The sequence below is a fragment of the Ixodes scapularis genome, unplaced genomic scaffold (assembly GCF_016920785.2).
Source record: "Ixodes scapularis isolate PalLabHiFi unplaced genomic scaffold, ASM1692078v2 PGA_scaffold5__190_contigs__length_132052651, whole genome shotgun sequence".
NCBI classification, from domain to species: domain Eukaryota; kingdom Metazoa; phylum Arthropoda; class Arachnida; order Ixodida; family Ixodidae; genus Ixodes; species Ixodes scapularis.
The window spans coordinates 81651150-81679141 of record NW_024609880.1 but is presented as its reverse complement, the minus strand read 5'-3'; the positions used below and the strand labels follow the sequence as shown (position 1 = coordinate 81679141).

Below are 27992 nucleotides of genomic sequence, written 5' to 3'. Positions count from 1 at the left end.
AACACATATATGCTCAAAGGTTTCACATATGCCCAACGCAACCCGTCCAACGCATTGCGTCACGAAAGCAGGATGACTTTAACAACACCCTAACTCAAATTCAAGTCGTTTCGAGTATCTATATTGAACAGAACGGAAGAAAATTAGAATAATCGCTAATTACACTAAAGCCACAAAAAAAAAGAACTTTGGGCTTTTGAAATGTTTAGACATTTCACTAAAAACCCCAAGACTGGGACGGGAAGGGACGTGTAAACACAAAGTCTCAATTGAGACTTTGTGTTTGTCCGTCCCTTCTCGTCCCAGTCTCGGGGTTTTTAGTCAAATGTTTAACCACCACCAGCTCGTCTGCGCCCTAACCTTTTCTTGACATTTTTCTGGCCCCACATTCGCGGTACCTTCGAATAGCGTTATGACGGCTGAGGAGTCTGAAATGAGCGATTTGTGTGTGCAATAAAAAATTATAACAAAATTAGGGAAAAAAGGTATGCGCATGAAAGGTATGCTGCATTAACTTTGAGTCTTCGAAAGGGCCGTCTTGTTGGAATCTCGGAAGAGAGTCGTCTCAAGAGCCGTCTGGTTCCTGTATCAAGTATGCCTCGTTTTTTTTTTTTTTTTTTTTTTTTGTTTCAGTTATATGTACGTTAGGTTTACTTTTTTTTTAATATCTCGGAAGACTTTAATAAATATTGGATTCGCCCTTTTTATTTCTTTGTAAGCAACCCGTGCGTAGAATTCAAACGGCGAACAGTTTCAAGATGATGACACCGTATCATTTTTTCTTCGGCGTTATATGTTGATTTATGTGGATATTAAAAATAATGAAGAGGAAGAATTAAAGAAAAATTGAATAATTATAAAAAAATATATATTCTAAATTAGCTGACATCTTTTATTGATTTTTATTTTTTATTCGCTCTTTGAATATTTTCTAACATTCACTTTTCATCACTATTGAGAGCAAAATAATTTGAAAGTGGGTAAAGGCCCGTTCACACATTTGCGACTTCTTAGAACCGAGCGCCTTGAAACATCTTAGAATCTCTTACGACGAGGACGAGAAACCACACTGGCTCCACCTATCGGACAGCACTGAACACTGGACGGTTCCGTATATTTTCGATTTCTTTCACGCAACATTCTTTCCTTCTTGGCTTGAAAAACTTTTCTCAATGTTATACCGGAACAATTACCATACGTAATACGTACGTTTACCCTCGCAAATACCGCCAAACCTTCGCTCAAGTGAAATGCAGTTCCAGTGTCACCGCATAGACGGCGCCGGCGTGTCAGTGTGTTCTCTCGTCGTCAGGTGTTTTAAGAGGTTTTAAGTCACTCCGTTCTAAAGACTCGCAAGTGTGGGAACGGGACTTTATAGGAACAGTGTTTATGGGACCTAGAAACCATAGGATGACGGTTTAACTTTAACCGCATGCTACGAAAAAAAAAACGCTAAGGAGTATAGGAAAATTAAAGGTCCGTACACACACTTGCTTTTCACTACGACCGACTAAGAAAAGATCGGTTTCTAAGCCTCTTGTGACGCCTTGCGACCGGATGCACTGCTATGCAGCCGGCCGTAAGCCGTCGCAAAAGGCTTAAAAAGACGTATTTGAGTCAAACGCAAGTCTCAACGGTGCTTTAAGAATGGAGTGGAAACCTACGCCGTCTAGGAAAGACACGCGGGAAGCAGAGTTAAACAAACAAAAAAAAAACATGAAACTCGCCCAGAATGGAAGCAACCAGAAAATCCCCCAGTGAAACGGATGAAAGGAAACTCGTACGTGCGCGCCAAGCCACAGCCGTCTTTTGCCCGAATCGGGATACACACACACGTCGTACGTAAACAGCCGGGGGCAGACATGTACCGTTCCCGGTCTCTGCGCGCCGCTAAGTGCAGGACAAGTCGGCGGCCATTCCTGGCAGCTGTTTCTGTGCTGCTGTCGCGCAGGGTTCCCATCTTCCCAGCTGACCCTCTGACGAGATCTTGATCGCTGGACGCGGCGACGTCCGAAGCTGAAATCTTTCCGGCGCGTGGTTCTATTACCCTATCCGTTGTTGCATTTTGCACCATCTTGCACCCTGCTCTTTTGTGATCAATATTTCCTCTTTTCGTCGAAGAACTACCTTTTCCAGATGCGTCCCTAGGACGAAGAATATCCGCGAGGATACATTGGATTTTGTTTTTCAGCCTTCTGGTTGCCAGTGTGATAGTTTTGATTCGACAGGGTTGCGACTGGAATAAAAGAAAAGTCGGTCCTGCTGTTGACGGGGCCCTGTAGAATCGCTGTTGTTTTTTGAGGCGTCTCTAGTTGAATTTCTTCTTTCTTTTTACAATGCTGAACTTTATTTTGTTATGACTGCAAATGCCCACTGAAGTGTGTTCAAAATGTGATTTCTCAAGGGAGTCTGAATAGATAAGAAAGGACAGAGAGTAAAAGCAGTAAGATACGTCGAACTTCTCAGATGGTGGGATTAAAAGGGTGCACAATACAAAGGTCGCTATTTATGTTCACGCGTCCCAAATGCTGACCGACTTCCGTGGAGCGGTTTCCATAGAGCCCCCAATAATCGGGAATTAATCTCTTTGTGTTTAGTGCAATTTACGGGATTTAGTTTCTCAACCTCTAGTAATATTAGTGCGTGCCTATACTTCTGACATGCGTGAAGATGTAGCTGACACTGCGCGAGAAAGACAAAGAGATGCCTCAATTATAAACTAAATAGAGCGTATAGTTAAAGCATACATAAATGTATGAAGGGGCAAGTTGGCATACTTTTATTTTCGCGACTGCGGGCCTACTTTTTCATTCGACATATTTAATGTGCTCCGTAATAATGACGACAAATCTACTCGAGAAATTATCGAAGCACGTAAAATTTAGTAATTGAAGTTAAATTGTGTTAACGCCCATTATCAGTTACCCTTTTCAACACTTCGCATCCACTGCCAATTTCCTCACCGTTTCCGCCCCCACCCCCCCTCCCCCTTTCTTAAACAAGTAATATAGAAGTTAAGGTATTGTGCATTATACAAATATATGCAGAGTGTTTTAGAGAACGCATGCGAAATCGTTCTTGCCAAAGTTAAGCATCGCACAGAAAAAAGGTTGATGTCGTGTTGGTGTCTGCCCAAGAGCGTATTCAGAAAAATAATGTATGAAAAAATAGTTTTTGTTTTGTTTCTTTAGAAAGTAACTTTTAATTTGTTCATTTTAAGGCCACAGTTTTAATTATAAACTTAATGGGCACCATCAATAACTCCTATATTAACCTTTTTTTGACAATCATAAAGCATGCCGAGCATTTTACCCCGTTTTGAAAAACCCTTCAATTCTGACGCGTACTCTGGTTTCGGATTCTTGTCCCAGCGCACCTTGGCGGCAGCTGTCCTGCCCTCCGACGGCCGAAGCGTCCTTCCCTCTCTCGTAAAAAACAAAGAAGTGTAGCGCGCGCGTGGCCAGGCGATAAGGAAACATAGCTGTTCCAAAGAGAAAGAGAAGTATGACATTGCAAGATTGAGCATTGACTTTTGGGCTGGCCTTGGTTCGACGCTTCAGCCGTTGGAAGGCAGGACAGCTGCCGCCAAGATGCGCTTGGATAAAATCCTAAATCAGAGTTTACGTCAGAATTAATAGGTTTTATTATGGTAAAATGCTCGGCATGCTTCGTAGTTGTCTAAAAGGGGTTAATATAGTGGTTATTGATGATGCCCAGTAAGTTTCTAATCGAAACTATGGTCTTTAAATGAACATATAAAAAGTTACTTTCTAAAAAAGTTTTAAAAAAAACATTTTTTTCTAAACGTTATTATTTTTCCTGAACGGGCTCTTGGGCAGACACCGACACGGCATCAACTTTTGTTCTGTGTGATGCTCAGATTTCGTAGGAGCGATTTGGCATGCGTTTCGTGAAACACCCATTATATACCCCTGTTGAGATAGGCGTCTCGTCTATATCAACGCTGCCAACGTTAAACGACATTCTTTAAAAAAAAATACGGGCTGGCACATTGTTATCTGCTTTCCAATTCCCTCAGGTGTACATGCTTAACGTAAGGACTGATCGCTGGCTTCACGTCTTTAGAGACCCCAATATCCAACAGACCCGCAGTAAGCCTATTCAGAAATACCGCAAGCGGCTAAAATTCCCCGAAATACCCATTAACTAAATTACTCTTACTTCAATCAAGATAGTGCAAGACATTTAGCTCTCTAAATACGGGCCGCTTCGTGTCCCTTATCAGCGAGCCCCGCGCCACAACTGAACTGTCGATCTACACCAGCCTTTGTGTTTCTTGAACAAACTTGTTATTCCCAGCTTGACATATGGGTTACTAAATTCAGCACCACGCCATCTTGGGGCTGGTTCGCATGCTAGCGCCTGCATGCGAAGGAGTGCTTTATGACATCTGTGGATCTCATACGGCGAGAACAGACACTGGCGCCATTTATCCGGTGGTCGAAGAACACTTGGCTTCTCCGTATATTTCCTATTCTTTTTCGCTCATAATTACTTGTTCCTTGGCTTGCAAAAAATAATATTTTAAGAAATTTACAAACGAAACCTTCTCAATGATGGCATGTAATTTTGATCTCGCAAATAATGCGAAACCTTCGCTCTATTAGAAATGTATAGTTTCAGGGTCACCTCATAGATGGCGCCAGCGTGCCAGCTTGTTCTGTCGACGTATGAGATCACGAGCTTGGCCGTAAGCAAAATTATCTGTGCGAACCAGCCTTAAGAAGGGCCAGTAGCCTTCATTCTCCACATTTCCCTATATGGACAGAAATAAACACAACGAAACTAGTAAACTAGGACGGCGAATATGTACTGGAAGCATCCCAAAGGATATCATTATGCGTAACCTATCTACGATAGCATGCATCAACAGGCTGCCTCGAGCCGGCCGATAACCATGAAGCGAACTACAGCGACGCCGGGTACGTGGCTAGCTGTTGAATATTACGTGGGCGTTACAGTGGCGCCTTATTGTACAGGCACACACACTGGTCTCGTCCGCGAGTGCATTGTTTGTGATCTGATACGTTGGCTCGGGTTGGGAGGCTTATCTGCTTCGGCGCTTGATCAGGAATGCGAGCCGGGGTGCCGTAGACGCTAAAGTTGACACGCCTCTGGTGTTGACTGCAATGTTGCCGCGGGAGCGGAAGCACACGCTCGCGTGCGGAAATTTGGTGAATTTCTGCTGTTCAACGCGGCGTGTCCTAGGGCTGAGTTCTAATGTTTTTCTTTATGCGATCAATACGTGCGCGGGGAAGAACGGCGTTTATGGAGAAAGAAGGCCGCTCGTGACCATTCCAAGCAGGCCTCCTAAAAATAATGTTATTTTGTGGATTTAGTTTTTCTTTTTCTTTTTTTTTGCGGGGATTGAGTTCTTATAACTTTGGCTATAAACCTTATCTATTTCGAGGAAACCTCAAGTATAGCGGCTTTCACAGTTGAAGTACACGAGACGTATTTGTACAAAACTCTTTTATGGTCAAACGTAAAAAGAAAACACGGTCTAATACATTTGCAATGAAATTTGAAATACTTCTTAATCCAATAAACTAAAATATAAAATACCCAAGTCCGAAGAAGACATACATTTTTGCAATTGTATATGTTTATTATATATTTAACGCCTAAATAATACGAAACAATTACTTGCCAAAACTGCCATAATAATCTACTCAAAACATATCTGCCACATAATTTTCAAATCTGTCCCGCTCTGAGCAGTACAATCGGAACTCATTGATGAGTTCCATATTGTTAAGACGCAGAAAACGGACGAAGTGAGAGAAAACAAACTGAAAGAATGGGTGTGCGTTTTCAAAGAGGTCATAGTGACCTTAGCAGGTATTAAATAAGAACTGTTTAATGCGCTGCGCGCGTCAACCGTTCAGTCAACTGCGTTAATCTTCGCCTGCGACAAAAGGCGGCACCCGCTTATCTAGCTGGCATCGAAAAGCAGGAAATACAAAGCCAGTTTAATTAATACTGAGCAATACATAAAAACATGGCGAAGAGTCATCGTTTATTGCGTTTTTGCTCGATCAACGTGTTTTTGTTCCCCTTAATCTCTTTATTTTATCACATTCCTACGCTTCGTGGAATCTAATTCACCTCGGGGATTCAAACGCGGTCTTCAGCATGAAACTTAAAAGTTCAAAAGAGAAAGGAATCCTCTCCAAAAGTAATTGCAAAGGGCTAGTGGGTTTAATTATTGTTTTAGAGTATCGATGATATAAAGAGCGTTGTCAAAGTGTCCTGTGTGCCCTGTCACTGTGTGCCCTGAATTTAGCCATATTTTGTGCATGTACCCATAGAAACTATTTGTTATTCAACAGTCAAAAGAACACGTCGACTATGTGAAGCAGTAGCAGTGTTCTGAACTAAACGTTTCTTTTCTTTGCGAGAACGTCGTTAGCTCGTCGCCAACATTCTTAGGTGGTCTTCGTTTCAGTTTAGGGAAAGAGAAGTCACGTTGTGGGCTTAGGTATAATATAGTTTAATGTAAATTTTTTCTCCAAGAATTTTCGGTTGAAGTGCTTTTGTAGAACGCGTGCATCGCGCTCTTTGATGTCTCATGTTTGTGATAGCTGATTACATATGCTTTCTCGGCGGCATCTAAGAAAATGGTGAATTCCCTTCTTGTTCCTCTGCGCACGGGCCTTGTATACTTGACATTATTCGTGAAACCAACACTAAGTGGTGATCATCCCAGCTTCAAAACAGCACTGCGCTAACCAAATTTTTTTCTACACTGGAAAGACAAAGGGTTGCCAGATTTCAAGGCGCACTGTAAATGTCGTTATAGAGGCGCTGAATAATATCAAGAAAATCTGCGGTTCGAAATGGCTATAGAACAAAAACAAACTTTGATATTGAATTCCGTCGTGACAAGTCGGAAAGCTATATATTCCAACGCGCCATTGATATCGCCGAGACCCGGTCAGGTCTGTTGCAATCTAATTCGAGCTTCACGCACAAGAAAAGACACCACCAATATCCTGGTGCATGCTGTAAGCCGACTTCATTTCATTCTCAACAAGACAGCGCTCAACGTCTCCCGGCAGCGTCATAGAACATGAAGTGCTATATTCCTACAGGGCTTTGTTTTGTGTTGTCTAGCTTCCTCTTTCAGGGCTTTTTTAATCAAAACATCTGCCGGTTTTTTATGCAGTCAGTAGTATTGGTAGATAGCAACCTTTTTTTTAAATATGATGGCGAAGTGAGTCAGCCGCCCAGCTCCAGGCAGCCGCAAAGGTACTAACTTTGCTTTACATTGTTTGGCGCCTTTAACTGTGATTCTCTACGTCGGATCTTATTTTCTCACATCACTACATACGGCCTTGTAAACTCAGCCGCAATCGAGCATTTCAGAGCACACCAGGATTACACAGAACAATGGCCCGTGAGAGGAAGGTGAGAGGAAAAATACGAGCTCGTCTTCTGTTACATGCTTGCGTCCTTCAACGAGAAAATCGATTTCAGATCTCTTTTTTTTTCCTTGGACGACACTACTGGGATAGTATCTGTTGGTCTTCAATGTATTGTTTGAAAGAGCACAACTGAACCTGGATTCCTTGTTGTTTGCTTGTGGAACACCCCTGCGCTTACATACTGTTATTTCTAAACGCTTCTGCAGTTAGTCGAGTCGATTCGGCAGTATGCATATACCCCACAAAGAACATTAATCAACTCCGTGTTAGCAAAGGTTTCCCATTTAATCGCATTAATGCAGGTTTGTTTTGCGTCTTCATCTCTAAAGATTTCATGTAAATCGTGTTCCTCTCCCCTTCAATTTTTTGTTTTTATGTAACAAATTTAGAGCATCCGACTAATGCGCAAACAAAGCTCATCCTTTCAACCCCCAACACCGCCGACACCTGAAATTCTTTCCGGCTCCGCACGTCTCCGGCTCACCTATAAGTCAGACAAATACAGCCTTCTAAGATTTCAGGATTCTGAAAACAGCAATCCTCTGGGTTCCGACCCGCACTATATTGCTTCCTGCGCTGCTGCTGCTTTCTATGATGTCGAGAGTGCGCTTTCCGCGGCTGTTCGTTCCGGTAGCGGAAGCCTTCCTGCTTTGCATGATCGATTACCCCCGAGGACGAGATTAGCGACGAGTCCACGAGAGAGGTAGAGAGAGCGCAACACCGTCGTTGTCGGTGCACGGAGGCGCTCCCGTTGCTTCCACATCTTTGGAAAAGACTACGCACAACCGTAAAATTCTTGCGTTACCGAATATTCAGCAATGTTGAGAACGGGGCCAGTACGGTGCAGTTTTATGATAAAATTAAACAGAGCGCACAAAAAACACGGACACAAGAAAGACAAGTGCAACAGACGAGCACTCGCTCACAAAAGTTGAAAGTGAGCCATTGTTTGCTGTACTTTCCTTTTTAGCGTCCGAATATTTTTGTGTGTTTGTGCTCTATTTTACATCGAAGGTTAATTTTTTATACTGGGCTTAGCGCCCGCCAAGTGCCGGGATGCATTTAGTAGTTCGAGAGGTATCTAAACAACTTTTGTTTTATTTACATTTTGATTCAACATTTTAGAGGCCGAAGCAAATACATAAGAATAGCTAACTTTCTATTTGAAAGAAAATCTCCATAAGCAGAAGAGTTAAATTCCACGATCATCATAATGATTTTTCTTGCCAATACTATTTTAATGTTGTTTTTGCCACCAAAAATTACATACAATGCAAAGGACATGGAAAAATTTAACCCCTCCTTTTGTCCATTCATCAGCTGCTTTGTCTGTACAGCCCCTTCTTTTGCACCTTAAATTACGGAAGCGCTTGTTACTTTTTGTCCTCATGAGCGATATATATGAAGTTCATGCAACAACGTCAATATGGCACCGAAGAAGGCACATCTGGCAATAATAATGACGGTTTCTTAGGTTGGCTCATTCGATATAATGCTCAGCGATTCTTGGATACGTCAGCACATAATGCGACACATTGCTATACTGCAAACCGGTTCCTTACCATGTGCCTTTCTCCTGCGTTGGTTTGGCTCGCCAAGGCAGTAGATTTCGCCGTTGAATGAGTTATGTTGAAACAAACTACAGTGACCACAAAGTTACATAAACTCACCATGAAGGCTGATAGCTTGTAATAAATATTTTTAGAAATAGGTTGGAAGCGCTCGTACACGTTGATTATTTTCATGGCAGGTTAATGCATACGGTTTCGGGTTTAAACACGTGATGATCAGCGGTTTTGCTTTACAGGAAGAGAGGGAGTTAAAAGTATACATACAGTCCCAAGACACACCTGAACTAGATCAATAACTACACATACATTTCTCCTTGTCCTAATGCATTTCCGTTGATTGGAAGCTGTGAGGTCCATAAATTGGTCTAAGAACATGAGATTTCGAAACACATATACACATTTGTTTGGGAGCTGTCCCCGCTCTGATATTTGTTTTTGCGTGAAAATAAAAGTATCTATTCTCACGCGTGGTTGGTAATTGGTTTTATTAGATAATATGTGACACTAACAGAAAACACCATGATATTACGAACTACTCATATTAAGCATCTTGTGTTTTCATTCGCTTCAGTAAACGTTCTAAACGTTAAACTTGAACCGTTGAACTTTTTTATTTGTCTGCAATTGAGTTTTTTCTGATGAGTTAGCTTTTATTGAAGTAGCTGTAACCCGCATACCTGAAAAGCAATGTTGTTTTGCGTAGATTTTATTTCCGCGAGCAATTGATACACGCTTGCAGAGATTTTTCCGCTCAGTGCCTGGCAGTGGCGCCCACAATTAGTGCCCCGGAATGGAACCTCAACCGCAGCTTCATAACGAAAGCTAAGTGAATGTCCTTAGTAATGCGGATGCGTCTGCTCGGTGCTTACGTTCAAGTTTTGCGTCTCATTATTTCCGGTTTAGGATAGCATGAATGCAAGCAACCTAAAGTAAGGATAAATTTGAAAGCAGGAGGCTGAAGCTCGCTTTAAGTACTTCGGAAGCCAAACAATCTTGTTTCCGTTTCTGCTATTGTCTATTTTAAACACGCCAACCAGAAGAAATTTAGTCCCATTATCCTAGTCCATTCTTTAACAATGGGTGTATATCTGGTATGTGCTAAGGCTACCTCACTAGTGTTACCTCATAGCACTTGTAGTATTTTGGCATAGTTCATTTACGATCTCATTTCGTTATTTGAGTGTTGTGGCACTCTGGACTTTATTTATGACAAATCATTTGTGATTCTTGATAAGGTTTTTTTTTTCTTTTTTCGGTAGTACCTTTAGGATTGATACGTAAACACTTTAAAAAAATCGAGAATCTATTTTAAATTGCATAGTTATTATCTAGACAGTCTAATTTAAATAATGCAATTGGAGCTTTTTATCAAGAGCGAGGGTTTTTTGTAAAATACTTTTATTAACCACATTGTAGCACTTAAGGTAGCAACAAAGATAGTTTTGGAATTAAAGTATGCGATATTTTTTATTATCTGCACGAACTCTTCATAAGTAATTCCACAAAATGATTGGTTTCTACATTCCAAAATGTCGCAATGAGCGAAAAAATGCGAAGCTTATCTTCCACCGGTTCGTTGCACTGAACAAATGAATCGTCACGTTTTAGCCTCAGGGAGAACAAACGCAGGCCGCTCAAATTGTCGTCAGACGAAAATATTCTTCGCAAAATGCAATGTTTAGAAAAGAAAACACGAGTAAATGGCATATTGCCGTTCATGAGGCCACCTCGAGCTTTCATGCCGTTTATTTTATATTATGGTCGGTCTATTCTCGTCAAGCTCAAGTAAAACTAGAGGAAACAAATAAACAAGGGCGTTGCCTTGCCTGAAAACAGATGGTTTCTCTTGGCAATATACAACGCCCTCCTACCCCTTTCAGATCTCTATCAACCAACACAACAACCCTCTCCCTCTTTCTCTCGCTCCTTTCTTTCTTACTCTTTCTCTCTTACTCTTTCTTTGTTTTTCCTTTTTATAAGCATGAGCAGAAGTTCTGAGATCACACTACTGATCTCACTATTTTGTTCTGCACCTAGACCAGTTCCAACTTTCAGAAAAATTATAAATTTCGGTACGAATAAAAGCAAATCTGAAATAGATAAAAGGCAGATTTGTTATCCACGGCATTCACCAGCCGCAGTGCCCTTTAGTATACAGTTACTCTAATGAGAACACTAAATCGCACCCGGTGCTATTTCTTAGGTATGGTTAGCATCCGTCTCAAAGATATTTGATATATCTTTCTTTGAATCAGATGTTTATTGGGGCCAAGTATATCATCATATTGTCCCTCGGATCGCAATTTCAACTTCTAGGTATACTACACAATACGTCCGGGTTGTTTTTTTTTTTTGTTTTTTTTTTGTTTTTTGCTTGCGTATCGACGTCAGTGGGCATCAATCTTTTTGCCAAAACGAAAATATAGTTTGTATATGAAAAGTACCGAATCGCGTTTTTCTTATTTTCTAAACTAAAATGTATTGTGCTAGATGACACAAGACGATGATGATGATGAAATGCATTGTGCTAGATTGCGCAGTGTTTACACTTTATTATATCTAATGACCTGAAAGGCTACTAGTAAGCGTCTTAGTTGCCCTTGATTATTTTAAATAAACTTCTATATTACATACGTAAAAAATGAAATTAAGTGACTACCACTAAACGACGTAAGGCAGGTAGAAACAAAGTGCACTTAGACTTTTTTATCTTGCCTCCTGTTAGAGAAATTAAAAAGCTTTATTTACTCATTCGAATAACGTCGTTTATCCTCGATATATAATATAAATCAGAAAGTAAATATTAGAAACAAGCTTATGATTGAAACCTCGAACGTGAATATTGAGCCTTCAGTAAAAAGTCTACGAGTTTTCTTCAAAGAAAACTTAGCTTGGAATGAGCATATTAAGATGGTCGCAATTAAACTTGCCGGCACTGCAGATGTTCTGACAAGGTTACGCTTCTTTCGGCCAACTAATGTAGACTGTTGATTTACAACTTACTTTTTCTTTCGAACCTAAACTACTGTCACTTAAGTTGGGAGGACACAACCGTAGCAAACATTTTTAAATTATTCATACAACAGAAAAAAAGCCGTTCGCACTATCTCTGGTTCATTCTACGATGCTCATACAGAACCACTCTGAATGGTATTAATATCTGTGCTATTCAGTTCTTATATAGTGACTTCCTGCTTAAGAGTTACTATGTCTAAAAAAACAATATAACAATTTTACTGAAGAATTATCGAAATTAACAAGAAGCACAAACTGCTACAACACACGTCACAATGAAATATGGAATGTACCGTTTGCCTGCACAAACTACAAAACTCAATCGCTTCTTTGCACATTTCCATGTTTACTCAATTCGTATACTGATTAGACACCAAATATACTTTCGTCTGCTACTACGTTCGCCTTATACAATTTTGTTTTCCTTAAGTGCAATATTGGTTGAATGTATTTAAGTTGGGTTTATATATTATATAGATTGTGATTTTCTCGTTTGTATATTTTGCACTGCACCGCTGTTACTAATCTGCAGGGGGCACAGACCCAGTCAAGCCGCACTCCAGTGGCTTTTCATCTCTCGAATATATTTGATCTGATTTGATGTGCCGCACTGTGGTTTCGTATAAATTTGATTTTATTGAATTTTATCTTCTAATCGGTGCTGCGATGCTGTTGTTTTTTTCCCCCTCAATCGGTCGTTTAAGAGGACACAAGCGAATATTTTAACAATTGATCAACATATACGACCCAAGATATTGATGGCTTCATCCCCAGCCCCAAAACTTGTCTTACCTAAGACAACCACTTCCATTTTAATTTTAATTGCATAATAATGTGTATAATAGCGTAATATGTATAATAACGTGCATTAGGCGAGATATTCATTTAGTAAATATTCGTCTTGTCCTAAGTATTCATTTATAATTACGTGACGTTTGTATATCGGTAAAGGTAAGCGAAGTTATCGAGGTTTGTCGCTCGACAGAAGAAAGACCGTCCAGGTCCCGAAACGTTTTCTTTTTTTAACTCGTCTCAAGTGTTTTTTTGAGTTTTTTTGCCACGCTAGTTCATCGCATACTTTAAACGAACTTTACGCTCACGAGAGGGACTTCGTTTACACATTTAATAGCGCGAGATCGCTTGAAAGGTATATTTTCTTGTTCTCCGGGGATTGCATGTCAGAAACGTTGAGTTGCTTTTTTATCCGCATCTTCTTAAAATATTTCGCTGCCGTTTAAACGAAGCGATTCCCCGTCTTGCGCCCAAATGAAGGCTTCGAAACGTGCCATTCTCTTTTTTAGTCTATATATTTGCATAGATGTCAGTCTGTCTCCGACTTTCAGTGAATTGAGTCGCTCCCTTAAAAAGGGGAAGCGTGTGATGAACTGAAATGCAGACTAAATAAGTTACATTTTACAGTTTTTGCTGGAAATTTAGGTTTTGATTAAATTATAGGAGCCGTACCTGTGCATAAGATCGAAAGCAGGAAAACTAAGTTATCAGGCTAGGGTTGGTTTATCTGACGTCAAAATGAAACGAATCAACGCTGACGTTGGCAGAGAAATATCGATTAAGTAAGAGGTGACTTCCTGGTTTTCATTAAACATGCAAAACTTTTCACTTAAAACAGATATGCGGAATACCAAAATAGTCTGTTGGACATTCAGGCGAAATAATTTTTTTATTTATCCGTAAAATCTATGACGTGTTAATGAACGAGAAAGCAATTAATGCCAGCCATTTTATCTGAGGTTGTTGTAAGGGCTAGCGCCGCTGAACCAACGAAACAACTGGTGAACTTCGCAGACATATCAAAAGCATTTGAAGACCGGAGTGATCTTTCGCTGTTCCGTTTCCTCAAAACGTGTTTATTTATTTTTTATTTTTTTAATGGTGGGATTTCAATAGCGTTCCCAAAAGCTTGGCGTCAGCAAAGAAATAGCGTCATCGCCACCCGCCAATCAGCAACGGGGTTTCCGTACGGCGCATGCGTAGTGAAGACGACGCAATTTCTATGCCTCTGAAAAGCTTTTGGCTATGCAGAGCTTTTGGTCTTTTCGTAGGCAGGTTATAACCAAATACAAAATAATACGAATTCGTGTACCGTTCCAGTCACCTCGGGTGGCCCGCAGGGATATGTGCTTGACCCGCTCCTCTTTATTTATATTAATCACTTGGTGCCCTCCAGAACTTGTCGTCTTCTTGCCTCTTTGCTAACGATTGCGCAATATACCGGAAAATAACCGACATATCTGACACGATTTTTCTACAATCTGACCTTAATCGCATATCACTGTGGTGTAACCAGTGGCTAATGGAACTAAACGCTAACAAACGGAAATAGATGAAAGTGTCACGTGCTCGATCGGTGTGTCATACTTATCACCTTAACCGCAATCCCCTCGCTTCAGTGTCTGTTTACAAATATATTGGTGTTCATAAAACTTGTAACCTTTCTTAGAGGGTTCATATTGAATACGTATTTTACGGTGCTAAGCGTACGTTTGGATAATTAAAAAGAAATTTCTTTCTCGCTCCGTCTTCATTAAAACTAACCATGTACAAAACCCTAATCCGTCCAAAATTAGAATATGCTGCTGCTGTGCGGGACCCCGCTCACTCGTCACGAATTGCTCTTATTGAATCCATTAAAACCGCTCAGCTCGTTTTTTATTGACAAACTATCATCCTACTGCCAGCTTTAATACCATAAAAATACTTTAGGTCAGCCGTTACAAATTCACCGCCGAAAAATATCCCGTTTGTGTCGTTTTCATAAAATATTTCATCGAAATGTTACCCTTCGTCTCAAACGGATTACTCCACCATTCTACATATCTGCTCGCATTAATCAAATCCAAATTCTAAAACTTCAGTATTTCGATATTCTTTTATCCACAAACATCTATCGACTGGAACCACCTTCCCGCCTCGATTGCTAACATCACTGATATTGTTTTGTTTCAAAATGCTAATACTAATATGTAAAATTTATAGTTAATATTTTACAGCTCTCTCTCCTCTTCGATGTGATTACCTTGAGGGCATTTGAAATAAATAAATAAATAAAATGCAAGGAAGGTGTTTTTAACAAGCTTTCTTTCTCTGCACGAGAGAGGGCTCAAAATGACAGCTTAAAAATATTGGTGTGTTAGAGCTCATATCGAAACTTTTCTTGGCAGCACAAGTATAACACAAAATGTGTGTGTCTGTGGCGGGGGGAGGGGGGAAGTGGGGAGGGTGTGCAATGTTTTTTTGCGACCAACGTGTCCTATACAAGGCTCTCTTCTTTTTGTAAAAGAAAACACGAAAAACAATTCACATCTACCCAATTACCTGAAAGAAGAAACGACAAAGAAAAGAAAGATAAGCAGCATGAATTAAATATTACTCGAGAACATGCATTTTAGATTCGAAGCCAATTCGCCTGCTTGTTCTTCAGTTCAATACAAACTTCAACCTTGCCGTAACTGTGATGTTGTCCTCCACATTAAAGTAATTTCGAATCCGGCGCGTGCGAGCACACGAAATCACTCCTATTGCTAAAAGGGGGTTCGCGGGGCAAATGCTGCGACAATACTTGTGTGTGGGAGAGAAGGGGCGGGAGGGGGGGGGGGGGGGAAGGAGTGGTGTTTTTTTGTGATCTACTACGCGTCTTATCCAAGGCTTCCGTTTTTTTTAAAAAGATAAAAATACATTTGTTTTGGAGCATATTGTTTCTTTATGTTTTTATTTCCGCGGGTACTTCTCGCTTCTAGCAAAATAGATGCCAACCCAGACAATATTTGCATAGCTTATATGAAGGCTACAATCTAGGGCCAGCTGCGACAATTCACATGACTTATGAAAGTACATCTTCACACTAACTATTTTTTATGTTGTTTCTCGTTAAAGAATACCACTCTTGGATGTCTCAAAATGCCTACCGAGGTTGTTGTTTTTCGTTTGCTAAAATGTTGAACTTTTAAGTATCTTTGTCAAATGTTGCGTTTTACTACAAAGTTTCCCGGAGCTCTATATCCTGTTCAAGCTCTTTCATTCTCATCGGGCTTTGTTTGAATTTATTTCCTACTGCTTATAGTAGAAACATCTCCGCTTCTTAGCCCCTGCAGAACTACATGGCACTTCACGTTGTAGATTGAGACTAACCAGTTGCAAATTAGATATTGATTAAAGGAAGCATTACCTATCCGCACACTCACTGCCAATAGATTAACAGAAAGGCTCATACATAACACGTAGGAAAAACATGTGATTTTCAATTGTGAACCATTTTTTAAATAGTTTGTTAACAACAACATTTTGATTGTTTTTATCAATTTATGTTTTCTTTGTGATATGTCCTGCAACGTATTTTTATTTCTAAGATACGAGTCTTACGATGTTTATGTTTTATTCCCTAGACCCTTCAACGTAACTCAATGTATCCCACACCTAGGGAGGGCGCGTTTTTTGAAAATATACAAGAGCGAAAACTTGAGTACGCATCTATTTTCGCATATGATACATAAGGCGTGAAGATTGTTATAATTATTATAAAAGCAATTCTGGAACTGGGTCCTTATACTTAACAGGCATGCAAGTGGTCACATCGGAGAAAAATTATATTGGGGGGAGAAAAACAAACCAAAGTATTGCTTCATTTCTTTTTTTTTTTAGGATGGCGGTGTGCTTTATATACTGGTAGCATTTTCCGCGAGCTGGTTTGCTGGTAAATGCGAGTATCTCTCGAGGAACTTACTATTGTAGCAAAATAAATTTTAACTCCACGTGGCCAAGTTTATGGGGACATAAAACTAAAGGATAGCAAGCGTTCCAAGCAAATGGCTGCCTCAAGTCCGTCCTCGCTTCGAATATTTAAGTTCGATTTTTCGTGACGAAAGAGGGCGAACGTACTTAAAATTCAAGTTAAATAAATTGTATTCGCGAACGGTAGGACTGGCGTGTCGAGGTGTTTCTGAAGAAGGTAGTGTTGAACGAGAACTAAAGAAAACGGCTAGGCAATGCTTACGTCTGCTGCGCGGAAGAGGCTTGAAGAAGGTACTTCCTCCGTACAATGCCAGTCACTTAACCTTGAGGTCTCTCTTAAGGCTGTTTTAACCACACGAAGAAATACCCGCTTTCACCAGCAAATCGGCCCTGGATAGAATAGAAAAATGCCCGAAATAAACTGGTAAACACAGCATTATCTCCGAATTACGAGTTTCTCAAATAAGATTTGTTGCAAACACCTGTCGACTTTTTTGTTGTTAGTATTTTTTTCGCAACAAAATTTCGACACCACATTTTTCAAGCGGAAGCAATCTGTCTGAGTGGCAAGCTATATGTACTGGAATCACGTTATTTCGCGTCACGGACGTATCCAAGCACACCACCGTCAGACCAAACTCGAACTGCCTAACCGGCTTCCACCCTTCCTGACCTCCTCTCTCCTTTACTCCAAAATATATATTTAGCTCAAACTCACCTCCCCCCTCCCCAACAGTCGCGCCAATCACCCACCCAAATTTTCGCCCCATCCCTATTGTGCTCATAAATATTATCGTGCCCAAAGAACTCCCCCCTTTCTCCCTTTCTTTGCACCATCCCGCCCTCTTCCAAACTTCTACCCTAAATGGAACCCAAAATATGTACCCCCAGTTACTTCCGTTCTCTTCTTAAAGAGGGTGGAAGAGAAAGAGGGTTACTCTGCTGCCTTCCAGCAGAGCGTGTGTTGTTGAGAGCGATCGCTTCCGCACCGCGCTTACTCATCCCCTGTTCAGCCACGCACGCGCGAATCCCGCCCGAGCGGTTCGGTAACGGGAACATTAGGTGAAAGCGCTTTCGGTTGACTGAGAGCGCATCCGTCAGCTCACCTCAAATTGTGGTACCGAAAACACAAAAATAAAATAAAAATCAGCCAGGACAAAAAATCAAAAAAAGAAAGTAGGAAGAAGTAGCTTGAAATAAAAGAAGGAACCAGCAGTCGAAATGGCAGTACCGTGTGATACCGGTGACATTTCCCTTGGGTTATTTGTCCTTACCAGTTTGTCACCACTATGTCATCCAACCTTTTTTTTTATGTTTGAGGTGCTGGGTGTGTGGTTTGGCGCTTTCATGCTTTTGCATTTTGTGGGGTCTAGGAGATGCCTCCCATACCATTCGTACTCAGCTCAGTCAGTTCCGAGTTCCGGGAACCTAATAATCGCCTAAATTCGACTGATGTATTGTGTGCGACAGGGTGCCTCGTGCGGAAAACAAACGTGTTCCGTTCATGCAGCTGAGATGCCATTTGCGAAAAGGACAATTGTGTCTTCCCTCGAACGGAAAGCGACCTGCAGGACGTGGACGCGTCGCTCGAAAGAATAATTCCTTGTCTCCACACAAAATATGTTCCACATATCGTTTCAGTACAACATAAACTCGGCGTTCATTCGTAAGTTCGACCGCATATGCTTGATGTCTTGCGTACATGCAAATTTAATTATTTTCTTTTACACTTTTTTAGAAACAAATGAAAGTCAAGAGGGACAACTGACTGTGTTGACCTCTCACCTACAAAATTGTTTCTCTTTTTTTTTCCACGTAAGTGTAAACGCACTGAAGATCGTGTATTAAAAAAGACTGCCGAAAAAAAAAAGAAACAAGTTGTGACTCCCCACTGTGCGTGCATAAACGCCCGGGTTAAACAGTGCACGGTATCATGCTGTTTGCCTCGTCACTCGCGCGACGAGGCAAACAGCATGAAAGCGACGGAAGCAAGCGACCAGGACGATGAGCGACGATTTCTGCAAATCCAGAAAACCGAGCGAAAAAAAGCTGCTAGTTGGCAGTTTTTTTTTTTCCAGCTCCTCGTCACATTTATATCCAAATATATTCTTCCTTATGTCGAAGCTGAGCACACCTTGCTTATTTCCTTTTGTATGTTTCCTTTTGCTCATGTTTCGGACAGTCTTGTGATTGTACTAAGTGCTTCTTTCTCTTATTTTAATCTAGATGTCGCCAGCTCCAAACACTACCTCAAGAAGAGCACAGTCCCGAGTGAAAATCTGCCACCGTCCTCCACCCACAACAAAAGGAAGGAGGCTAGACGTCAGAAGCTGCAGAAGGAAAGACAAGACCGCCAACAAAAACGAGCATGCCATGCTTCAATGCAGAGCCCTGTGGTAGCAACGCTGCAAGAACATGTACATATTTTTATTAAGCTGATAAGAATTCTTTTCGAACCATTATTTTTAGGCAAAATAGCTTAGCCTAACAAAAAGCCAGCATGCAGCAAAAAAAAAAACAAAAAAAAACAACTGAAAACAACTATGCTTGAGGTGAAAATAAGTAAACTTGTGATTTTTCCTGTACACCACCCCCCTGATTATATGTACCTACTAAAATAGCACACATGATGAAAAGGCATTTTGTAAAGCAGGAGACATTTTTATTTGCAAGTCATTTTGTTAGCTATAATAGAGCAGTATGTATTTTCCTGATTTAGCTGCAATCACAGAAGTGAAACTGCTAATGATGAAGTACTGACCTGAAAAGCTAAGCCACAACTTGCTGTTTTCCTTGTCCGCAACCCTATGGTGCTCTGCATCTCCATTTAACAAATATATGTCAATAAGTAGGACCACTAAATTGATCAAGGTGTTTTTCATATGTCTGCAGCCAGAGTAGAGAGCAAGTATTACTCGTAGATCAAGACAAGCCTCTCTATATTCATGTTAAACCGAATAATCACTGTACTAAAGCTGCAAACAAATTTTGTTCTCCAGGAGGGCCTGTCGAGCGACGAGGAAAGAAGCCACGACGCTGCTACTGGGAGCTGCGAAGACGTCACACTTCTCACCGAGAAGGAACTGGATGCTGCCGAAGCGTTGGTCTGCTTGCGCGCTCTTGACCTTTGAAGACAAGGCAGTCCAAGTGACATCTGGAGACTTCGGGTTCCATTTTTCACGCATACTAGATGATTCCAACATTTTTTCTATTACAGGTTCGCGCAATATGAAGGTTTTCAATACCTTGCAACGTGTGCTCGAGGAAAAGATGCCTTTGACAGGAGCCCACATTTTGTGTTGGAAGAACCGAATTGTACTTGCAATGATGGTGCTAAAGCACACCTTGTCTTTTGACCTGCTGAGTCACGTGTTTAGGATATCACCAACAACATGCAGCACAACGGTAAAAGCGGCGATAAAGGCCTTAGCTGTCATCTTAAGATGTGCTATCATCTGGCCATGTAAGGACGAGATCCTGAACAACATGCCACACTGTTTTAAGGGCTTCACGAAGACACGTGTTGTCTTAGACTGCACATAGATGAGCATCTCGCAACCGAAGTGCCTCCAGTGTAGGATAAATACGTATTCACACTATAAAAAGGGGTATACGATAAAGTACGTGATTGGCGTCTCACCTGGAGGGCTAGTGACACATGTAAGCCAAGGGTATGGTGGACGTGCCTCTGACGAGGCTATATTCCAGCAAAGTAACCTTGTGTCGCAACTTCTGCCAGGCATCGACCATGTCATGGTCGATAAGGGCTTCCTGATCGAAGATGTGTGCGAGAGCTGCCTCATAGAGGTGATACGACCACCTTTTCTTCAACAGAAGCAGCTCTCTAAAGCCGAGGCTTTGCGGACAAAAAAGATAGCAACAGCAAGAGTCCATGTTGAAAGGGCAATCCAAAGAATTAAGATTTTTAAGATTCTCTCTCAGAAAATGCCATGGAGCATGGTCCCACTGGCAGACGACATAGTATGCATAGCCGCTGCATTGGTAAATCTGTCCAAGCCCATTTTGGTAGACAAGAGATTCATGTAGATACCAAAGTAAGCAACATGGAAATGCAATATACAAGTCTTAAAGGGGCGGTGTAACAATATTCAGTTGGAATATTTTTTGCTTTACACGAGTTTACTGGCACTAGTGGGACCCAAGTACACTCGCATGCAATACCATTGACCAAGAAACAAACCTCTTTGTCGCTGTGTAATTTCAAGGATTAAAGCGAGCATTTTCATTCAATCTCCTTCGTACAAGTTGATGACGTAGCTTGGAGGTCACAGTATCCCCGAATGACGATAGTTGAATGTGGCTCATAGATTGGACCCGAGCATTGCGTGAGCACTCGATTTGGACTCGTGATAATCAAGAGCTAGACAAGCATTCGGGTAGCAGCCCGTGTTCAGTGGCTGCAATGACGACAATAGCTGAACCCTAACAATGTCTGGAACTCGGCACGTGTCCTGTGCTTTGCCAGCCTCGGCCCGTAGCTATGATTAACATTGGCGGCATATAATGGGCTCCAGATCACATGGCCATTTGCTGTGGCTGCGAATCGAGGCTGGTGAACGCTGCTTGTGCTTTAGAACCATCATTGGAAGTACAATTCAATTCTTCCAACACAAATAAATTTTTTGCAACGTTTGTTATGTGGGGAGAAAAAGAAACCCGGGTTTCATTGGTCACAAATGCGAGGGATTCGTTCGAAGCGATATTCGCACAAAGTACAAACATTTTTGCACTGCCCCTTCAAGTACAAAAGGGTCAAAATACGTCGGTGGAAGCCACTTCAGGATGCAGACACACTTCATTACCAATTCTTCCATGTATATCCGTTAAAAACACAGTTTTGTCCAAGTGCCCGACCGGCCTCCTAAAACAATACTTCTTGGGTTTGTGTTTCAGAAGTGACAGTCAAATCAACTTGAATTTGATAAACCTGGGCTTGGTTGCTAAACATTCATCATTACTGGCCCACTGTTATCACTCAGTAATACTTCTGCGTAGTCCTTCAATGGACAACAGAGCCTATGATGGTGGTTTGGGGGATCTGGAACATAAGATGCCATATTTATTGCTCTTGGTTTATGGCCCTCTTTCTGGAGAGCGTGATGTTCGTCTGCGGAATGACTCGCAACTTCCTAGTCTGCCCTGGAAATGCATGCTTGCACGTTGAATTTTGTGCATTGTGTTTGATAAAGTAATAAGGATCCAAATGTAATTTTTGTTGGCACTTCAATTTCAGTTACTGTTTGTCTCAGAAGAAATATGGTTTACTGTATTGAAATTTCACTGAAGTAAAAATGCATCCAACTTTCTCTGTTTTTGTTTACTGTACAATAAAATACCCAGCAAGCACCCACCCAAAAGATGCAAGAGCAAAAATACAGAGGGCGCATCAAGATTCATTGCACTGCGACAGCGTGCTCAAAGAAGCGGCCCTCGAGGTGGAGCATTTTAGTTAGCTAGGTGGGCTTGGAATTCTGGGGTATGCTACTGATGCGTCCTTTGCTGTGTGTTCATTCCTCACCATCACATTTCTTATTATCAGCCAAGAAGTGCCCCAGATAATTCCCTAACTGTGACTTGTCACAAGCCGGAATGACATGATGTCGGTGTTCCCAGTGGAAAATCTCGTGCTGAAAAACCTTGTGAAAAAATATTTGTTATATAGTATTCAGTATTTTCACCTAAGAACAAACAATGTGGCCGTAAACTTCTCAGACAAATAAGAGACCATAAAAAAACCTGTGGAGCATTTGTTTAATGTGGAAAACCAGCAAGCAAGTGAACAAGAAGAATAAAGAGATACATCTGAATCATGAAGACGGCCACTGCACTTACTCGAGGTGACTTTATGTACACTAGCTAACTCAAAAACAAACAAGTTACATGCTTAGCAATATACAATATGATACCGAAAATCCTTCAAACACTTGTTACTCTGAAATGTATGACTGGATTGGATGTTTCTTGTCTGCCTTACCGATAATTTAGTGCATTTATTAACTGGGATGAAATATTTCTGACTCAGCCGGCACAATGTGCACCATGTATACTAACATGCAACACTACTGATCCAGAAGCTTTTTTTTGTAGCAGTTCAATTGCAAGGCTTTCCTTTGGTCTGTACTTCACAATGCTTAGAGGGACACTGACAGGGTACTTATGCTCACCGAGGTTTTTATTAGTACATAACATACGAGAGTCCAACTACCCAGAAAACAATTTGTGGCTCGAAATTATTTTTCTTTCTGCCCGAAAGCCGCCGATCGAGAAGTGGCCGGTTTGAGTCTCGCTCATTTCCTTCTCTACTGTCGCGTGCTGTTTTCTATGGCTTAGACACAACCACCAAATATAATCAAAGTCGAGGGTCATCGAAGACACACACAATATTAATAATAGGAAAGAAATATGATACCCATTTTTGGTGGCTTCTAAAAAGCCACAAATACGTTGATTGGAGAAGAAAGGTATCACAACCACATGGCTTCTGTCCCTCCCCCCCCCCCCACCTCTCTCCCCTCTATATTCATTCTCTCTCCCCAGTCCAGTTTCGGCCAGTAGTTGAATTCTTTTACTTTATAAAAATATATGTGCCGCTGTAGCAAAATATTGATTGGGTACTCTACTGATGCCATAAGGAATCACCCGGCAAAAACTGAAAAATAAATTTTGGGGAGTATCAGTGTCCCTTTAGTGTTCTGGAGCTTGCAATTTTGATGCGGTTGTGGGAAGCACGTCTATAATAACAATATAAAATGCACAGAGAATTCTAACACTTTTTGTAGCTTGTGGATGCAAAAGATTCTCTCGGAAAAGTATAGTGATGTTGTGGTGATTACATCACGCCACGCGCAGGCGCAGCTGCCCAACGAGCCTGGCCTTGCCTGCCCACCGGATATGTCCCCCCCCCTTTTCCTGCGTGGGAGAATTCCCTTGGCCCGCGCACTGCAGTGACTGAGGAATGTGGGGAGCGGAGGGAAAAACGGGGAAAGGAGGTGGGGCCGAGGAAGAAGAACCGTCTGTGAACGGGTACTTGGAAATAAGACCAGTTGAGTTTGGGACACCTATGCGATTACTTCGCCTGTGCTGCGTCCCAACATTGGTGACCCGTGACACTCAACCGCACAATGACTGAGCAACTCAGCTCTGACGTCTTGATGGCTGTTGCCGTCAACATCAAGTTGCCCTTATTTTGGACAGCGGACCCCGAGCTGTGGTTCCTTTAGGTGGAGTCACAGTTCGCCGCAAGGCGCATGCATAATCGCTGACCTCACAAAGTACCACCATGTGGTGAGCAGCCTGCTGCCCGTGACGGCGAGCGAGATCCGCTACCTGCTGTTCTCTCAACGTGCAGAGGATTCATACAGCACGCTGAAGCGGACGCTCATTTGCCGGGTAGGCGGAGTGTAGTCCCGTACACGAGTTCGGCTGTGCTGCAGCCGACCGTGTTGCGTCCCAACATTAACTGGTCTTCTACTTCCAAGAACCCATTCCCGGGCTGCTGTTCGTTCTCGGCCTCACCTCCTTTTCCCGTCTTTCCCTTCGCTCCCCAGATTCCTCAGTCACCGTGGTCCATGGGCCAAGGGAATTCGCCCCCGCAGGAGAAGGGCGGACATATCTGGTTGGCAGGCTAGGCCAGGTCCGTCGGGCAGCCATGCCTGCACGTGGCGTGATTTAATCACCACAATGTAAAAGAGTCATGGTTGTGCCCCTTTATGATTGAATAGCAGTGCGGCCATTACTAGAGGTTTTCGGAAGATAACAATGGCAGGACGTGCTTAAAGTAAACAGTTGTAAGGTGCTTGAGCATGCCTCATGTGAATTCTTCGTCAAAGGGAACAATAATAATTTCTATGGAGTCATCCACACTTGCATAGATGACGAAGTCACAAGAATCAACATTCAGCAGTGCCATGCCAAGCTGCACCTGTCCATAGAAGGTGTGCTTCTTCTTTAGCCTAAAGGCATTTCCGACTTTTTCAAGAGCTTTGCAAGAGGCGGCTGTGTCTCGAGCTCCCACGACCTTTCCTTGAGTGAGGCATTTAATTTCGAGCAGCCGGCTAGGTACATAGTCACACATTACAATTCCGTCTGGCGAGCATCTCAGCCAGGGATTTTCTGTGCACACCAAAAGCCCTCAGGTCACAACTGTGTGGCCAGTGTCCCCGATATACCGGGCCCTTGCCAGTGGCTCCGTTCGGGCTCCATACCGGGTGTTCTCCTTTCCTTTGAAGCTTGGATTGAGCGTGCTCGAAACCTTCTTCTCCCACTCGTTCTTGCTGTACGTGTGGCGGGGATAACATGTTGTTCCTGGATTTTAAGAAACAAGGGCAAGGTAAAGATTTTTCTGTTTACATTGTAAGCACATCATTTCAAAGACCACTGTCCCTGACACAGGTTTAAATGTTAACATTTCTGGCCACGTGACACATCTATGAGACATAAATGGACAGCTGTCTCACTGCATGATCAACAAATTGTGCTGTGTTGGCGCATAACACAATTTTGTTCCTTTTAAGTTGATATTGTATTTGATAATAGTATTGCTTTTAATCACTTACGCCTGAGCATGTGCATGTTCCATGCAGATCTGGCCCATCCCCTTACAGCATGCTATCTAAGAACTCCAACCAGTTGGTGTCCTCCTTTATTTCAGTCACTGTGCCAGCCTCTCCAGCCACCAACTATGTGGTCTTGGCTTTAGCACATAATGTGCTTAGGTGGGCCAGTTGGTACATCGCAAAGGGTACAAAGCGCCAAAAAAGCACAAACCAAGGCACGAAGAAAACAACAACACAGGGCACACTCTCGACTGAAGCTTATTAGGAAAACTACACGCTATTATTCCCAACAAGAACGCACAGTCGTCAATCAATCCCTGCCCAGCTCACGTTTTAGGTACACATACTCATACTCCTCCGTAGATAGGGCCAAAGACGTTTTGCTGGCATGCATGTGCCCCGTGGCCCTAACCTGAAATGTCTCGTGTAGTTCGCGTGACACCTTGTTTTTGTATTTTGCCAAACTTTTTGTGCTGTTGAATGCCGGGGTGCGAGGGCATCTGCTGCAATCAACGGCGAGATTCCCTGAAGGTGTCGTCCTAGTATAAGCTGCATGTGCGCGGGCCTGATCATTAAGGCATCTGCCTGTTTGCCCTACATAGCTTAAACCACGTGTCATCGGAATCTCATACACGACGCCAGTCGTACAATCTGTGTACTTGTTCCTATGCCTAGTGTGGCACGGGTCTATGCTTGGCTGGGGATTATTGATTCTTCGGCAGATGTGTTAATCAACAAGAATCAACAATCCCCAGCTGATCATAGACCCGTGCAACACTAAGCATAGGAACAAGTACACAGATTGCGCGACTGGCATCGTGTATGAGATTTCGATGACACGTGGTTTAAGCTATGTTGGGCAAACAGGCAGATGTCTTAATGATCGAGCCCGAGCACATGCAGCTTCCACTAGGACGACACCGTCAGGGCATCTCGCCATTGATTGCAGCAGATGCTCTCGCACCCCGGCATTCAACAGCACAAAAATTTTGGCAAAATACAAAAACAAGGTGTCACGCGAACTACACGAGACATTTGAGATTAGGGCCACGGGAAACATGCGTGCCAGCGAAACGTCTTTGGCCCTATCTACAGTTGAGTATGAGTATGTGCACCTAAAACGTGAGCTGGGCAGGGATTGATTGACAACTGTGCGTTCTTGTTGGGAATAATGGCGTGCACTTTTCCTACTAAACTTCAGTTGAGAGTGTGCCCTGTGTCGTTGGTTTCTTCGTGCCTTGGTTCGTGCTTTTTTGGCGCTTTATACCCTTTAGCACATAGTGGCTTACAATTAACTGTTGGGTTAGTTGGGTAAACGATGGATAAACCATGAACTATATTGTGTATTAAACAACTATGTATTTAACATAGTAGCTTGAGGATACCGTAGTCCCACTACATGAATGGCTGCATCACTGGTACCCCAGCTGCGTGTCTGCATGCCACCATCCAGAGACGCATGACAATATGTCGATTTATGCTAGATCATACCAGCTACACTAGGTTATGCCACAACATGGCAGGATGCATCACACAAGCACAAGACATATTTTGTTTGGCTTGCTCCACAACACTGCTAAGACATGATACTCTACAGATCACCATGTGCCACGAAGCAATGAAAGTATGTTATTAGTACTTGTAATCAAAAGAAATGACATTATTACTTTGCTACAAAAGAATGTAACTCGATACAAGTGTTGGTGCTATTTGCAATGGGTTACGCAGACGTATGGATACCACACCACGTTTGTTAGCAAGGCAGAAAATGAAAACCTTAGTTTGTGAATGACCTTCATACGTTCCAGGCATTATAATATTTCAACAGGGCACCTACTGTAAAAAACACTGAACATGTGCCCACTTAAAATTTTGAAAACCTTTAGAAACGTCCTGAAAAAAAATGCAGAGGGTGCTAAAGCTAGGGCGGACTTCACTGCTTTGCACTGGCGCACTTGGAGAAGCGACGAATGCAGAAGAGCATTTCATTTTGCTAAAGGGGCGTAGAAGTTTCAGGTGGCATTGGATATGTTCTTAGCCTATTGTTCAAATGCTTCCAAAGTAGCAGGTCATTGGTAACTGTGACAAGGGCACATGCTCGGTATTTCACGGTAAACCCATGCAAACTATGAGGCCCATGTATGACAGACATCATGACGTCCTGTGCTGGAGCTACCTGAAATATAACCTGTTTAGAGAGAAGTAATTGAATGGGCTTTTAACTTACTAGCCAATGAGCTTTTACCTACCAGTGATCCTTTTCTTTAGCTCTTCCATCCACAATGCTTTGCTTGTTTGAGTTGAAGACAGGAGCCTTTGCACATCACCAGGAGTAACAATTACATGGCACGCATAGAAATCCTCGCAGCTCGTACTAATATATGGGGCCTCTTCTTGAGCCAAGTTGTTCAGCACAGTGTTGCCTGATGAAAGTGAAGCCACTCGCTCGAACAGGGCGCTCTCGACTTCGGGTACACTGCAAGAATTGGGCGTAGAGATATTTCTTTTGTACAATTATATCAATTAAAACTAACAAATATTCACATACCTGTTAAATTATTTCTTTCAGGTGTATATAGATCATCATGGCACACAACCCATAAGTTATAACTTATTTGCCAGAACAGCAAATA

The 27992-nt window shown here is 42.1% G+C and overlaps 1 protein-coding gene and 1 pseudogene across 1 annotated transcript; one reads left to right on the top strand and one right to left on the bottom strand.

Moving 5' to 3' along the window:
- The first annotated feature begins 20326 nt into the window (after positions 1-20326).
- On the top strand, positions 20327-20830 carry LOC115319400. Its single transcript, XM_029979372.2, has one exon. It carries the CDS (start codon positions 20327-20329, stop codon positions 20828-20830), a length of 504 nt encoding a protein of 167 aa, XP_029835232.2.
- A 3709-nt stretch (positions 20831-24539) lies between these two features.
- On the bottom strand, positions 24540-27636 carry LOC115319403 (annotated as a pseudogene).
- Between the last annotated feature and the right edge of the window lie 356 nt (positions 27637-27992).

Coding starts and splice junctions, on each gene's coding strand:
- LOC115319400 (XM_029979372.2), top strand. CDS start 20,327: ATGAGCATCTCGCAACCGAAGTGCCTCCAGTGTAGGATAAATACGTAT.